Genomic DNA, 12,046 nt, shown 5'->3' on the forward strand with positions numbered 1-12,046 from the left:
GTAGGAAACACCAGGCAGTTGTTCATAACCATTTGAATGTGACAAAGTATTTGTAATTTGAGCCAATAAATGACAAATTGCTCATTAATCATATATAATGAAAACAGGTCATGATGTGGAGGTTAAGCATTTATTATGTGAGAAATGTCCCAAAACATCTGATAAACTCTGTCAATATACAGAAAGCTGATCTTTATTGATGTTAGTGTTGTTTTCTGTGTGTCCAGAGGGCGGCGCTGATCCAGTCAGACCCTGCTAGACATTCAACTGATTCAACTGGTTTCTGTGGATCCAGTGAGGCTGAGCTGAGGCAACTCAGAGAAGAAGAGCAGCAGATCCAGAGTCTGTCAAAAGGCTTCAGCACTGAAGACAGAAATCAGTACTGCTGTCAGCCACAGTGTACGACACACACACATATGCACACACGCTGTAGAGAACATCTATTGTAACAGATTTTATTATTTATTTTTTTGTTCTGTTCTTTTTAACAGGAGTTACAGCTTTGACAGAATGGTTTATTTCTTGCTTGTTTTACATCTTCATTCCTGTTTTTGAATATATAGCACTGAAGAAGCACAATGTGGATGGACAGTGACAAAGTGACTGACTGAGGATTAATAATGTGATAATGGACCATGTAGCTGATTTTCACTGTCTGAATCAAACATCTGTGTCACTTCTGTTAGGGCCGGACATGTTTCAAAGTGAAGCAGCTGGAGACTCGTCTTCTCACCCTGGACTCTCTCTCTTCCACTTGGCTGAACGAAGCAGCTCGACATGAGGAGAAGCTGGTCAGCGACCACATCCACTGGGTGAGCTGTTTGGTCTTGCAGCATTTAGCTGCTGCTTTGCTACATTTCTCATGAAGCCATCTGTCAACTACTTGTGCATTTAAGAAATGCCTGGTAAAAGGGTTAAGACTTCCAAAAGGTCTGTTGGGCCTTGCATGTTTATTCACATTAAGAAGGTGAGCAGGTGTTTTCAAAAATAACTTGTAGCTGACGATCAGTTATTTTCGGCTGTGATAGATTATGTTATGAGAAAATGTAAAACTGACTAAAACTGTTGTTTTTTTCAGATTCTTGACTCCTTTAAGGATCTGAAGAAGCATTTTCGTAACATGAAGTTTAACTACCTGAAGGGAAATGACCAGACCAGGAATATGAGGGCTGTCAGGAACCAGCTACAGCAGGTGGATCTGTATGAGGACAAACTGCAGGTATTTCCTCTTTCCTCATTGTTCCTTCATGACATTTTCTAAACTGCACGAGGCTGTGTTGACCCTGGCTGGATATGTTTAATCTAGCCCAACCTGCAGGTGTTTAAAAAAAGTAGAAATGAGCCATTTAGATATGAGGAATTTAGAAAACTCTGGTGGGTTTGGTTATGTGCTGCTCTGACTGATCCTGCAGGTCCTTAGGAAACATCTACAGGCTGTGATGTCTCTGCTAGGCTTAGAGGTCAAGGATGGGGGAGTGGCTCGAGAGGTGGATGCCATCAATGAGCTGCAGAGACAGATGAGCGAGTTTGAGCGAAGTGTCAGCCAACACCAAAAGTCACTGGAAATGACCTGCAGGCTGCAGCAATCCATAGAGGAGGTGATAAAAGCTGGTGTAATAGTGGGAGGTTTAGTCCACAGTTAATAAACTTATAATACAATTAATACAGTGTGTGTGTGCACATCATGTTTATTGATTGTGTTAACAGTATCAGTTGTGGTCTGAGGAGGCCATTGCCACCATCACTAGAGTTGGGAAGTTTGCAATGGAGTGTCGCAGTACAGATGCCATCACTGTTCTTCACCACCAGTTTGAGAAGTTTGTCTGGCCAACAGTTCCACAGCAGCAGGAGAGGATCAGTCAGTTCACTGAGCTGGCTGTCAGACTCCACGGCGAGTAACTTTACATCAAACAGCTGCCTTGTTTGATGTAAAGTAAAACAAAGCAGCTGCACTGACTGCTCTGCTACACAGCGCTGCCTTCAGAGCAAGAGTATCAAATGAATATGTGGATGTGTTTTAGGGATGGAGAAGGGGCATCGGTACATAGAGAAGACGGTCAGTAAACACTTAGAGATGGTGACGTCTATCAGAGAGCTGAGTGACGAACTGATGGAGCTGAAGGCAAAACTGAAGGTAACATGAGATTTTATGATTCATCTATAAAAATGGCTCGAGGTTTTATATAATTCTACAGGAACCTGCTGTGAACCTACGCAGACCTAAGCTGCATACAACAACTTCAAAAAGAGAAAATGTAGTCAGTCTGAAAAGAGACAGAACCCCAGCAGCATCATTGATGAATTGTTTTTATGTATTAACAAGTCGCCATGGTGGGAAAGAGCAATGATATAATGTATTCATATGTGGACATGCTCGTTTTTTGCCTTTTTACCTCTATTTGTGATTACAACTACACTAACATCTTTGTGATGTTTTCAGCTGGAGAGTCTCAAACAGCAGCAGAATGATGGAAGGAAAGAGCTGACAGAAAAGGAAAAGATTGAGCAGAGGATAGAGAAAGAGACACGAGGAGCTGAGGAGAGACAGAAGAAGCTGAGGGAAGACAGAAAGATAAAGAAGAGGGAGCAGACTGATAATCGCAGCACACAGGAGGCTGTTGACATGGTAAAAATGATCACTTCCAACTGTTGTTGGAACTCAAATCAACAACTCTCTGCTTTTCAAAGTTTTAAATAAAAACAAACAGAAATACAGTGACGGAACAAATTTTACATTTTCATCTTCGAGTCAAGACCTTGGTCACATCTTCAGTGTGGTGATTTCCACAGGCCAAATGCAAAAAGCGTGTCTATATTTATGAAGCTAAATCTATATATGTGTGTGAAATCCAATAAAAAAAACATTGTACAAAGATCTGAATCATCTGAATCTGCCCTGTGCTTCCAGTATAAGCTGAAGAAGATGGGCCACACCCCCGAACTGATCCCAAATCATAATGGGAAGGAGGTTCCCATGAAGAGGCAGACTGCAAACAAAGGGAAGCCTCATTTACAGAAGAACCCCGGTGAGGTGGATGGACTGACAAATGCCTCAAAGAGCAGGTACTCAGAGTTAGTTAACATTTCGCTGCATGAAATTTGTCCCCAACCACCTCACATTCTAGATGTGCACAAAAAAACAGCAAAAACTAGTTATACAGTTATACACAATACAGTTTTTGATTATTTTTAAAATCTTCATGGATAAAGTGATGAATAAGTTCTGTCCAGTGTACAGAGTAGAAATCTAACTCTTTGTTTTCTTTTTCATTTGTTGATTAATACAGTTGTTGTGAGTTTTAATTTGACATGACAATTTGAGGCCAGCTGAAAGTCAATTCCTGGGCTAATCTAATTTTTAATGTGTCTCTCCCTTAGTCCCACTGAGACTATCCAACATGTTTACCCCATCCCGGCCACACTACTTTCTTCAGTGATTGGCCCATCATTCTCTGACATCCAGAGGGAGTTTCAGGGAAAGGACAAGCATGAAACGGGGATGCAGGTGATGTCCTTTCGTTCAAACATAATACTACTCAATTATCCAAGATTGCATTTTTTTATATCTTAAAAACATGCTGCTTCATTTATATGCAGATGATACAAAACTTTATGTTTCTCTTAAACGTGGTGATTCGGTAAATATACACTTCACAACTGTACAGCCTTATGATCTAGGAATTGTAGTTATTAATAAAGCGTGTGAAAAAAATGCTTTGATTCTGACAGTGACCTATACAGTGTTTTTGGGTGGTTTATTAAACTTTTTTTTTTTTTTGTCTTTTCGGCTTATCACGTGAGTTCATGGTCGCCACAGCGGATCATTGTCCGCATGTTGATTTGGCAGTTTTTACGCCGGACGCCCTTCCTGATGCAACCCTCCCCAATTTCTACCGGGCTTGGACCGCCATTGCACAGCTGGGGAGAGGAATGGGCTGTTAGGGGTTCAGTGTCTTGCCTTGGGACAGTTCGACTTATAGCCAGGGCCGGGGATCGAACCACTCACCCTGTGGTCCATGGACGACTGCCTTTGCCAACTGGGTTACAGCCGATAATTTAATTTTGATAAATCAAAATTAATTTTTCTGTATATCGATTCCACAATAGCTTAGCAGCTGCTGGACCAATAATCAGCTGCCTGTCGATTCTTTCTTTAATAGCATATTTGTAATCATAAACATTAGTATTTGTAGTGTATTATCTTTCAGTTTTGAACTGAAATATTGATCTTTATTTCCCAGTCTCTCTCCATACTCTCACTCATTTACTGCTCTTAAAGGCAATGAGAGGAATTGATGTCTTTTTTCTTACATTTTTATCCCTTAGGTGAAGATCTTTAGTTTTAACACATAGGAATCTTAAGAAAATTTTAGGACACCAGTAAAACATAAATCTCCCACAAACTAGCATGAACTGCTCTACTCTTCTGTTGCATACCATAGCTCAGCTGCAATCCGAGCCAAGTACATGGTCATTTTACAGTGTCTTCCTTTATACTTTTTACCCAGGAGGAATCAGTAGCAGGGTGGACAGAGGTGGAGCTTCAGCAACAAGAAGAAATGACTGAGGATTCTTTGTCAAATAATGAATACGAGAGTCCATCACCTGATGATATTTCACTGCCTCCGCTGGCAGACACACCTGAGTCCAGCATGGTCCAGTCAGACATTGAGGAGGGTATCTGTTTCAGTTCCCAAAGCATCCACAGCAGCCAGTATCATGCCCAATTAGAGCACAGTGAGACTGATATTGTTAAAGGTGTGGTTCAACAACAGACCAGACAGAAAAAGAATGGTCCATCTCCTCCCACAAGCTTTCAGAGCAACACAAGGTCTGTATTAGATGAAATTACAGAGTTAAGTCCAAAAAAACTGAGCACTCTGTATGTGTTAAAGTTAGTCATCTGGCAGATGCTTTTATCCAAAGTGACTTACAAGTGACGTACAAAGAAGCAATTTTTGGTAGCTCATCCACCTTTTGCCGTCCGGTGAAGTAAGCGCCAGGCACCGTTTATTGACATAGAGCAGTGGACTGGAGAGATAGTAGACCTGAATGAGGGAGTTGAAGTAGGATGGTGCTGTTGAGTCTAACACCCTGTAGGGGAGAGTCCGATCTTTGAACTGGATGAAGCCAGTTCAGAGATCTGAACAGTGGTGTGACGTGTCCTTTTTGACATGATGTGACATGATTTGACTGATGTAAAATGAGACATGCTGCTGAACTGTGTGTATCATCTGGAGGGTTTGCCCTGTCAGTAGGACATTGCAGTAGCTGAGACAAGAAATGCCCGGCGCCGGCACAATAAGTTGGGTTGCACTGATGTTGTGGAGGGCAAAACTGCTGCTGAGAGAAAGAGGGGATTTGGTCAGTAAAGTTCAGTTGGTCATCAATCTTACCCCAGACAGACTTATGGCAGACTTAGTGGAGATAGTCAGTTCTTAACTGTATAAAAACAGACTAAATCCATAGACTCAAGAGAAATGACAGAAACTAAGCTACTTCTGAATCTAATTTTCATCTCCTGTTGCTGCTTGTTGTGGGAATTCAGTAATTTCTGGACATGATTTGACCATATGAGGAAAGACAGACAAAACATTAGGTGTTGGCAGGGATATCCAACCCCTCTTTTACAGTGCCTGTTCAAGTCAGCACTGGGCAGCATTTTGCTGTCATCACTGTCTGTATATAAAGAAACAAACCAGGGTTTGGGAGTCACTGTTGACCTTGTATTATTCTGGCCATAGAGAAAAAGAACTTGTTGCATCCTTGTTGTCTCACTGTCTGTATAAGTTAACAGAGTGGGACACATTGACACTATGTTATCGCTACTTAATACTAGACTTGTTTATCTTTGCAACTCTCCATGGATGTTAGGATTGCTTTCTTCAAATCGAAAGGCAAGAAAAAGCCAAGAAAAGACTCAAAAACAAAACCCCATTTTGATGGGTACTTTTGATCCCAGCCTTCTTCTTTTGTATGAGTGGGGCACACTAATCCAGATTTAAGATTTAATTCCTTTTATGTATATTACATGTTCAGATCAGAGTCCAGTTCGTTTGTCCAGAATCCTTTGACGGTTCCTGCTCCAAGCACATTAACCAGCACTCTTTACAGGATCCTGAGGACTGGAGAGACCACCACAGCATGCTTTCCTCGTGGTGATGGCCTTTTTATGGGCAACACTGAACTGAGCTTTAACTCTCACCCAGTCCACAAGAGCAACACTGCTCACAAACTGAGTGCTTGTTATTGGAGCACAACACCCAGTCTAACCAGCCTCAGGAACATACGGGGAAACCATATAAAAACACTACAAATCTTGAGCCAATCCTTAGTTTACAGACCACATTTACAGAAGGGAAAATCTCTTTCAGATAATACTAGGTCCCACAAAGGCATCACTGCTTTTCCTCAAATCAGAACTGCTATTTGTCCAGACATCAGTTTTATAGAGTCTTTAAGTTACTCGGAAAGTTGCCTCCATCAGGATAATAATTGCCAAACAAGAAAGCCATGGTCAGTTTCTGAATCTCAAATGGACACTCAAACCAACACAACTACCCAATTTCCAGTCCAACCCTTCAAACTATCAGTGCACCTTGGCAAAGGCTACCAACAGTTCACCCCAATCAATCACAGAGTTCACATCAAGGTTATCCCAGAGTAAGACCTTGCCACAAATTAATATAGCCCCCCAGGGTAATGGTTCGGATCAAATCCCCATACTCTCAGATTCAGGTCTCCATGAAGCAAGAGCCCCCCCTCAACACTCTGGGCTCCTAAAGCCCTATGCAGCTTTCCCCCAAACCAGCACAATTGTCTCTAAAAGCAGGAATCTTCCACAACCATGCAAAGATTCGAGTATTGGCCATGATCAAGGGGTGCCTTTTTTCCTAACCGGCAAAGGAACAACCTCAAGTTCCATGCCAAGCACCCTTGCCACAAGCACTATTGTCACCCAGCAAACTGTTTACTGTCAGTCCTTCCCAGCAGAAAGAACTTTTGCCTGCCCAAAAGCAAGCAGCACTATTAGGACAAAGCAAGAAAGTCCATCTTCCAGTGGTTGTGAATACCTAGCTGATGTTCATTGGCCAGTTCTTCCAGAACCAAGCCACATTAGCAGCATCAAGACACCCAATAGCACCATCACCAGCAGTGATAAATTGAGCACAAGGCAGAGCGACCAAACAGTCCATTCCCTCCATGAGTCCCTGACCTCTATGTGTACCCAGCAGTATGTGCATGGCCTTGGCATATCCACTAGCAGCCCTCCCAAACCAGCTCCTTCACCTCAGCTCAAGACAGAGGCACATGCTTTTGTTCAGCAGGCTAAGCTGCATGTCACCCCCGTCCAACAGCCTTCCTCTCCACTTCATCTTCTAACTCCGGAACAAGATCCAGACATTTGTCAGACCATGGCCATCGTTGAGGAGATCAAGCTCACTCCTCAGATCCAAGGGCCTCCCGTTCCTGCTCCTCCTTCATTTATTTCCATGGGCCAGACAGAGTCTCTTCCCCAGGGATGAGCCTCTAAACCTGGCCCTCCCTTCTTCACCAGACCCCTGTCTAGAGCCACCATCATGGAGGGCTCTCCAGTGATGCTAGAGGTGGAAGTGACAGGACAGCCAGAGCCCACTCTCACTTGGTGGGTAGCATGCAACCAGCTTCACAATAACACACAAGCTGTATAATATGATTGTATGACTTGCCTTTAGCTGTATAATTCCCAATCTACGTACCAATGCACGTGTTTTCTTTCTTCACACTCTATCCTCTCTCTGTGCAATAGGCCACTGATTAACAGAACAATGAGCAATTTGTCTATATTTTGTATTTTTTGGAGGAAATTACATAAAAAGAAACACTTCTAAGGCCTATTCAGTTTTGCCCAAACACTTACCAGGGAATGGGGTGCCTGAAAATTTGTCAACTGTTGGGAAATAACATTTATAAAATAGAAAAAGCATTCTCTCTGAACAATTATATTTGTATACAATTATCAGTCACAACTTTAAAACTACCTGCATAATATTGTGTCGGTCCTCATGTTTCAAATAGCCATATATGAAAAGATTCTACAAGACCTCTGAATGTTTAGTCTTATTTGGCACCAAGATGCCAGCAGCACATCTTCGAAGTGCTGTAAGTTGTGAGATGGGACCTCTATGAATTGGAGCTGTTCTTTCTATCACATTTCACTGCTGTTCAAAATAATTAAGATCTGTGGGAAACACCTTGAACTCTTCCTTATTGAGTAAATCAATCCCAAATAATATTTGCACTGTGCCAGCAATCATTATCCTGCTAAAAATGACCACTGCCATCAGAAAGTACTGTTGCCTTGAAATGGAGTGCTTGGTTTGTAACAAGTTTATTTAGGAGGTATGTGTCACATTAAAATCCACATGGCAGAATCAAATAACAAGACAATCACATTGCCTCCACTGGTTTGCTTTCCTCCCATAGTGCATCTGGATCCTGTTGTAAATGACACACATCCCCCCGAAAGTCTACATAATAAAATAAAATGTGATTCATGTCAGTTTTAGCCGGAATTATTTTTCATATTTATTATTATTTAATTGTTTGTATGTATAAACCTTGATGTAACAAATATCCACTGTTAATAAGTAATAAAATAATAACAATTCATACCTAATAAAAAACTACATTTGTAATATTCATATGTAATAATAAAAAACCTTCAAACTATAAATATCGACATCTATCTATGAAAACCAAACACAAGAAATGCACATTGCATTGAATGAAAATCCAGGTCATATAAACAGATCAATAAATACAAAATTTCCAGAAAAATTAAATACAGCTTCACCGTTTTTAATTTTAAGTTTTGCACTTTGGGCATTTGATGTCACAATTACATCAATTTATGCAGGCCTTTGTTTATTATTGCTGCCCTATTCATTGTTCCATGTGGTGTTTCATTATTCAGGGTGTGCTGTACTGCTGGGCTGTTAGTCAAACCTGGTACTAAGCAAGCTGGACTTTTACATTAAATACATTGAGAACATTTGAAGTAAAAAATCTAAAAATATCTGTGTCCTGACGGATATTCAGTGATACTTAGGGTTTATTTTAATAAATATATTTAACTAAAGTTCATCTTCTTGGTGGTCAGTGCCGATGACATGAATGTACTCAGTGAATAAAGAGACTTCTATTCAGCTAGTTCATTAACTAACTCTACTAAAACACCTGCTTACCTGTGCTAATGTTACCTGTTGCTTGATTCCATACACACAGTAACTTTTACTCTGCCGCAGCTCAAATATTATGAATCACTGCATGTTCACGGGCATGGTGCTGCACGTGCAAATCTTTTGCTGAAGATACTGCTGAATTCATTGGTTTTTATTGTTGGATGTGGATGTTTTATTCAATTCAATTCAACTTTAATAATATAGAGTCAATTAAGAAAAAAGTAATATCCAGGCACTTTACATAATAAAGTAAAGACTATACAGATATGTAAACCCAACAAATCCCCCTTGAGCAGAGCAAGCCTATAGGCAACAGTGGAGACAGAAGAAACCTCCAGCAGAACCAGGCTGGGCGGCCATCTGCCTTGACCGGTTGGGGTGAGTGGAAAGTGGGGACAGAAAAGAAAAGAGCAACAAAAAGAAACAACAACATTGGGCAGGTTGGTATGACCAGTGGGACTGTGCACTGGAAAACACACAGCTCAATGTTCCGTAGGTGGAAGAAGGCTGTTTTAGTGATTTGTTTTATATGTGACAAATGGGACAGTGCCTTGCAGTAGTAGTGCAAGGCACTAAAAAAATTATTTTTCTTCTGGTTCAATAGATAGATATAGCTGGGTATCATCAGCATAGCAATGTAAATTTATGGTGTTTTCTAATAATGTAGCCTAAAGGAGACATATAAGTAAAAAGTATTGGTCGTAACACAGAGACTTGTGGAACTCAATAGCTAAACTTTGTGTGCATGGAGGATTCATCATTAACATGAACAAATTGAAATCCATCAGATAGATAAGATTTAAACCAACCTAGTGCATTTCCTTTAATCCCAATTTCATGTTCCAGTCTCTGTAATAAAATGTTATGATCAGTGGTATAGAATGCAGCACTAATATCTAACAGAACAAGTATAGAGACTAGTCCATTATCTGAGGCCATGAGATTTTACCAGTGCGGTTTCTGTACTATGCTGAACTCTAAATCCTGACTGAAAGTCTTCAAACAAATGATTAGATTTATTGTTTGAATATTTGGTTGTTATTATTACATATGAATATAATTTCAGTTTTGTTTTTTATTTGATATGAATATTTATTAGTCCATTATTTATTAAATGTGGATATTCATTATTAAATCTTGTATAATTAATTATTTATTGGGCTAATTTGATATTATAGTAGTATCATTACTTTAACCTGACATAAACCATACACTTTACCCGCAAAACATTAGTTTTAATGTTGTGGCTGATTAGTGCATAACACTTATTTAAAATTTAAATGTGGCTTGGACATGCAGTGACATGTGTGTTAATGATTCAAATCACTTTGATGATAGCATTTTATCATTTTAAGGCACCATTTCTCCAGGACTTTTTTAATAGCAATTGATTGGCACAAGTTTGTAAATGTGTTTTTTGTTTTTTGTAGACAGTAAAAAGCAAACCAGCACTGCTCCATAACCACATCCAGTATCACACATATTTGCTATCCTGTCTGGTGACATAGTCACTGATCCTCAATTACTACAGCTCTTAGAAATATTCAAAGAGCTGTAGAGTGGCTCCTCTGGCTTGGTGTAATGCTGTGTTCTGTCTGACATTCTGTCATCATCATCACTTTAGGTTTAAAGATGAAAAGGTGGTAGCTACTAGCCTTGGCCAAGCACTGGACTGTGCAGAAAGGAAGGACTCTCTGTTTAGCCCAGAGTATATATGTATATATGATACAAACCTAGGATGGGGGTAGACATTGTTGGACCTGCATTATACTGTCAGTGGTGGCGGTAAAACTTTGTATTTACACCAGTTTGATGTCTGTATGAAAGAGGGGACGTGGTTTAGGGGTGTAATTACTAAATGACCTGTTATAATGATTATGATAACGATTATTCACAGATTCAGATTCATGTAAGGAAAGGTTGCAGCAGCTCATGCAGCAACTGCCAGTCATTCAGTGCATTTACATGGACCTAAATAACCAGGTCCAGTTTTCTTTGGATTGCTGATTTCTTAACTGTCGTGTAAATGGGAAAACTGGTTTCTAAAATCAGGGTAGTTATTTAAGTTATTTAGTTATGTATTATTCCCTAATTATTAGTACTGGGAATAATATTAATAATATTATTAATTTAATTATAATATTAATTATTAATTTTAATATTAATGTACTAATTATTAGTAGATTAGTATATATATATATATATATATATATATATATAAAACCCTTTCACACCTATGGCATTGGCAGCCATCCCGGGTGCTCACCTGACCTACTGTGTCTGAACTACTGTGTGTTGCTGTGTCTTACTGAAAGATTAATACTTGTGAATAGAGTATTTATAATAAATCCTAATAAAAACAGTGTTAAGCAGGTGTTAACAAAAGATTTAAAATTGAGATTTTTGCTGCTCTCTCACCTCACCTGATAAATATTGTAATTTGGTTTCAAATATTCATGTATGACAGACTTCAGTAGAACATAAATCTGTTGAATAAAATAATATGAGGCATGTTTTCATTGTGTATTATGTCTTATTACTGACTTAAGCTTCAGTTATGCTCACCATATTGCTCATTGCATACTTCTCCTAAATTATAGCCATTGCTGTGGAAACGAAACACAATATACTCTGCCACAATAACAATAGAGGAAGTACTGCACAGGAGTATGTTATGTAAATGAGACAAACTGTTTACTCTGTGAATACATAAATAATGCCTGCTCCTTCAGTATCACCTGGGTTCCTGTGTTCTTGCAGAAGTAGGTAATTGCATAGTTTCCTCCAGCTTCTTGAGTTTAAAAGTTTATCGTGACACAGGC

At 39.6% G+C, this 12,046-nt stretch overlaps 2 protein-coding genes across 4 annotated transcripts; both read left to right on the forward strand.

Annotated features, from left to right (window-relative positions):
* Window positions 1–234: 234 nt before the first annotated feature.
* Window positions 235–1,986, forward strand: LOC137133302 (coiled-coil domain-containing protein 141-like). 2 transcript variants are annotated; one of them, XM_067516787.1, is made up of 5 exons: window positions 235–399; window positions 687–812; window positions 1,079–1,219; window positions 1,413–1,598; window positions 1,708–1,986. In XM_067516787.1, the coding sequence occupies exons 3-5, from the start codon at window positions 1,121–1,123 to the stop codon at window positions 1,897–1,899; spliced, it is 477 nt and encodes a 158-aa protein (XP_067372888.1). In that variant the 5' UTR covers window positions 235–399; window positions 687–812; window positions 1,079–1,120; the 3' UTR covers window positions 1,900–1,986. The 2 variants fall into 2 exon arrangements, with proteins under 2 accessions (XP_067372888.1, XP_067372889.1); XM_067516788.1 differs by lacking the exons at window positions 235–399; window positions 687–812 and having other exon boundaries at window positions 1,030–1,219.
* LOC137133300 (DNA ligase 1-like) lies at window positions 1,928–11,299 on the forward strand. Of its 2 annotated transcripts, XR_010915228.1 has the most exons (6): window positions 1,928–2,134; window positions 2,441–2,626; window positions 2,921–3,063; window positions 3,379–3,505; window positions 4,509–7,645; window positions 10,849–11,299. XR_010915228.1 is itself a non-coding variant. In XM_067516779.1 (5 exons), the coding sequence occupies exons 1-5, from the start codon at window positions 2,024–2,026 to the stop codon at window positions 4,938–4,940; spliced, it is 999 nt and encodes a 332-aa protein (XP_067372880.1). In that variant the 5' UTR covers window positions 1,928–2,023; the 3' UTR covers window positions 4,941–11,299. The 2 variants fall into 2 exon arrangements, 1 of the variants encoding a protein (XP_067372880.1); XM_067516779.1 differs by having other exon boundaries at window positions 4,509–11,299.
* Window positions 11,300–12,046: the final 747 nt, after the last annotated feature.

This window comes from Channa argus, chromosome 9 (assembly GCF_033026475.1).
Source record: "Channa argus isolate prfri chromosome 9, Channa argus male v1.0, whole genome shotgun sequence".
Taxonomy (NCBI): domain Eukaryota; kingdom Metazoa; phylum Chordata; class Actinopteri; order Anabantiformes; family Channidae; genus Channa; species Channa argus.

What these genes read in the sequence shown, in the direction of transcription:
- LOC137133302 (XM_067516787.1), top strand. Translation starts at nt 1,121, where the DNA reads ATGAAGTTTAACTACCTGAAGGGAAATGACCAGACCAGGAATATGAGG. An exon ending in TGTATGAGGACAAACTGCAG is followed by an intron (nt 1,220 to 1,412) that starts GTATTTCCTCTT and finishes CTGATCCTGCAG; the next exon opens with GTCCTTAGGAAACATCTACA. An exon ending in TGCAGCAATCCATAGAGGAG is followed by an intron (nt 1,599 to 1,707) that starts GTGATAAAAGCT and finishes TTGTGTTAACAG; the next exon opens with TATCAGTTGTGGTCTGAGGA.
- LOC137133300 (XM_067516779.1), top strand. Translation starts at nt 2,024, where the DNA reads ATGGAGAAGGGGCATCGGTACATAGAGAAGACGGTCAGTAAACACTTA. An exon ending in AGCTGAAGGCAAAACTGAAG is followed by an intron (nt 2,135 to 2,440) that starts GTAACATGAGAT and finishes TGATGTTTTCAG; the next exon opens with CTGGAGAGTCTCAAACAGCA. An exon ending in CACAGGAGGCTGTTGACATG is followed by an intron (nt 2,627 to 2,920) that starts GTAAAAATGATC and finishes TATAAGCTGAAG; the next exon opens with AAGATGGGCCACACCCCCGA.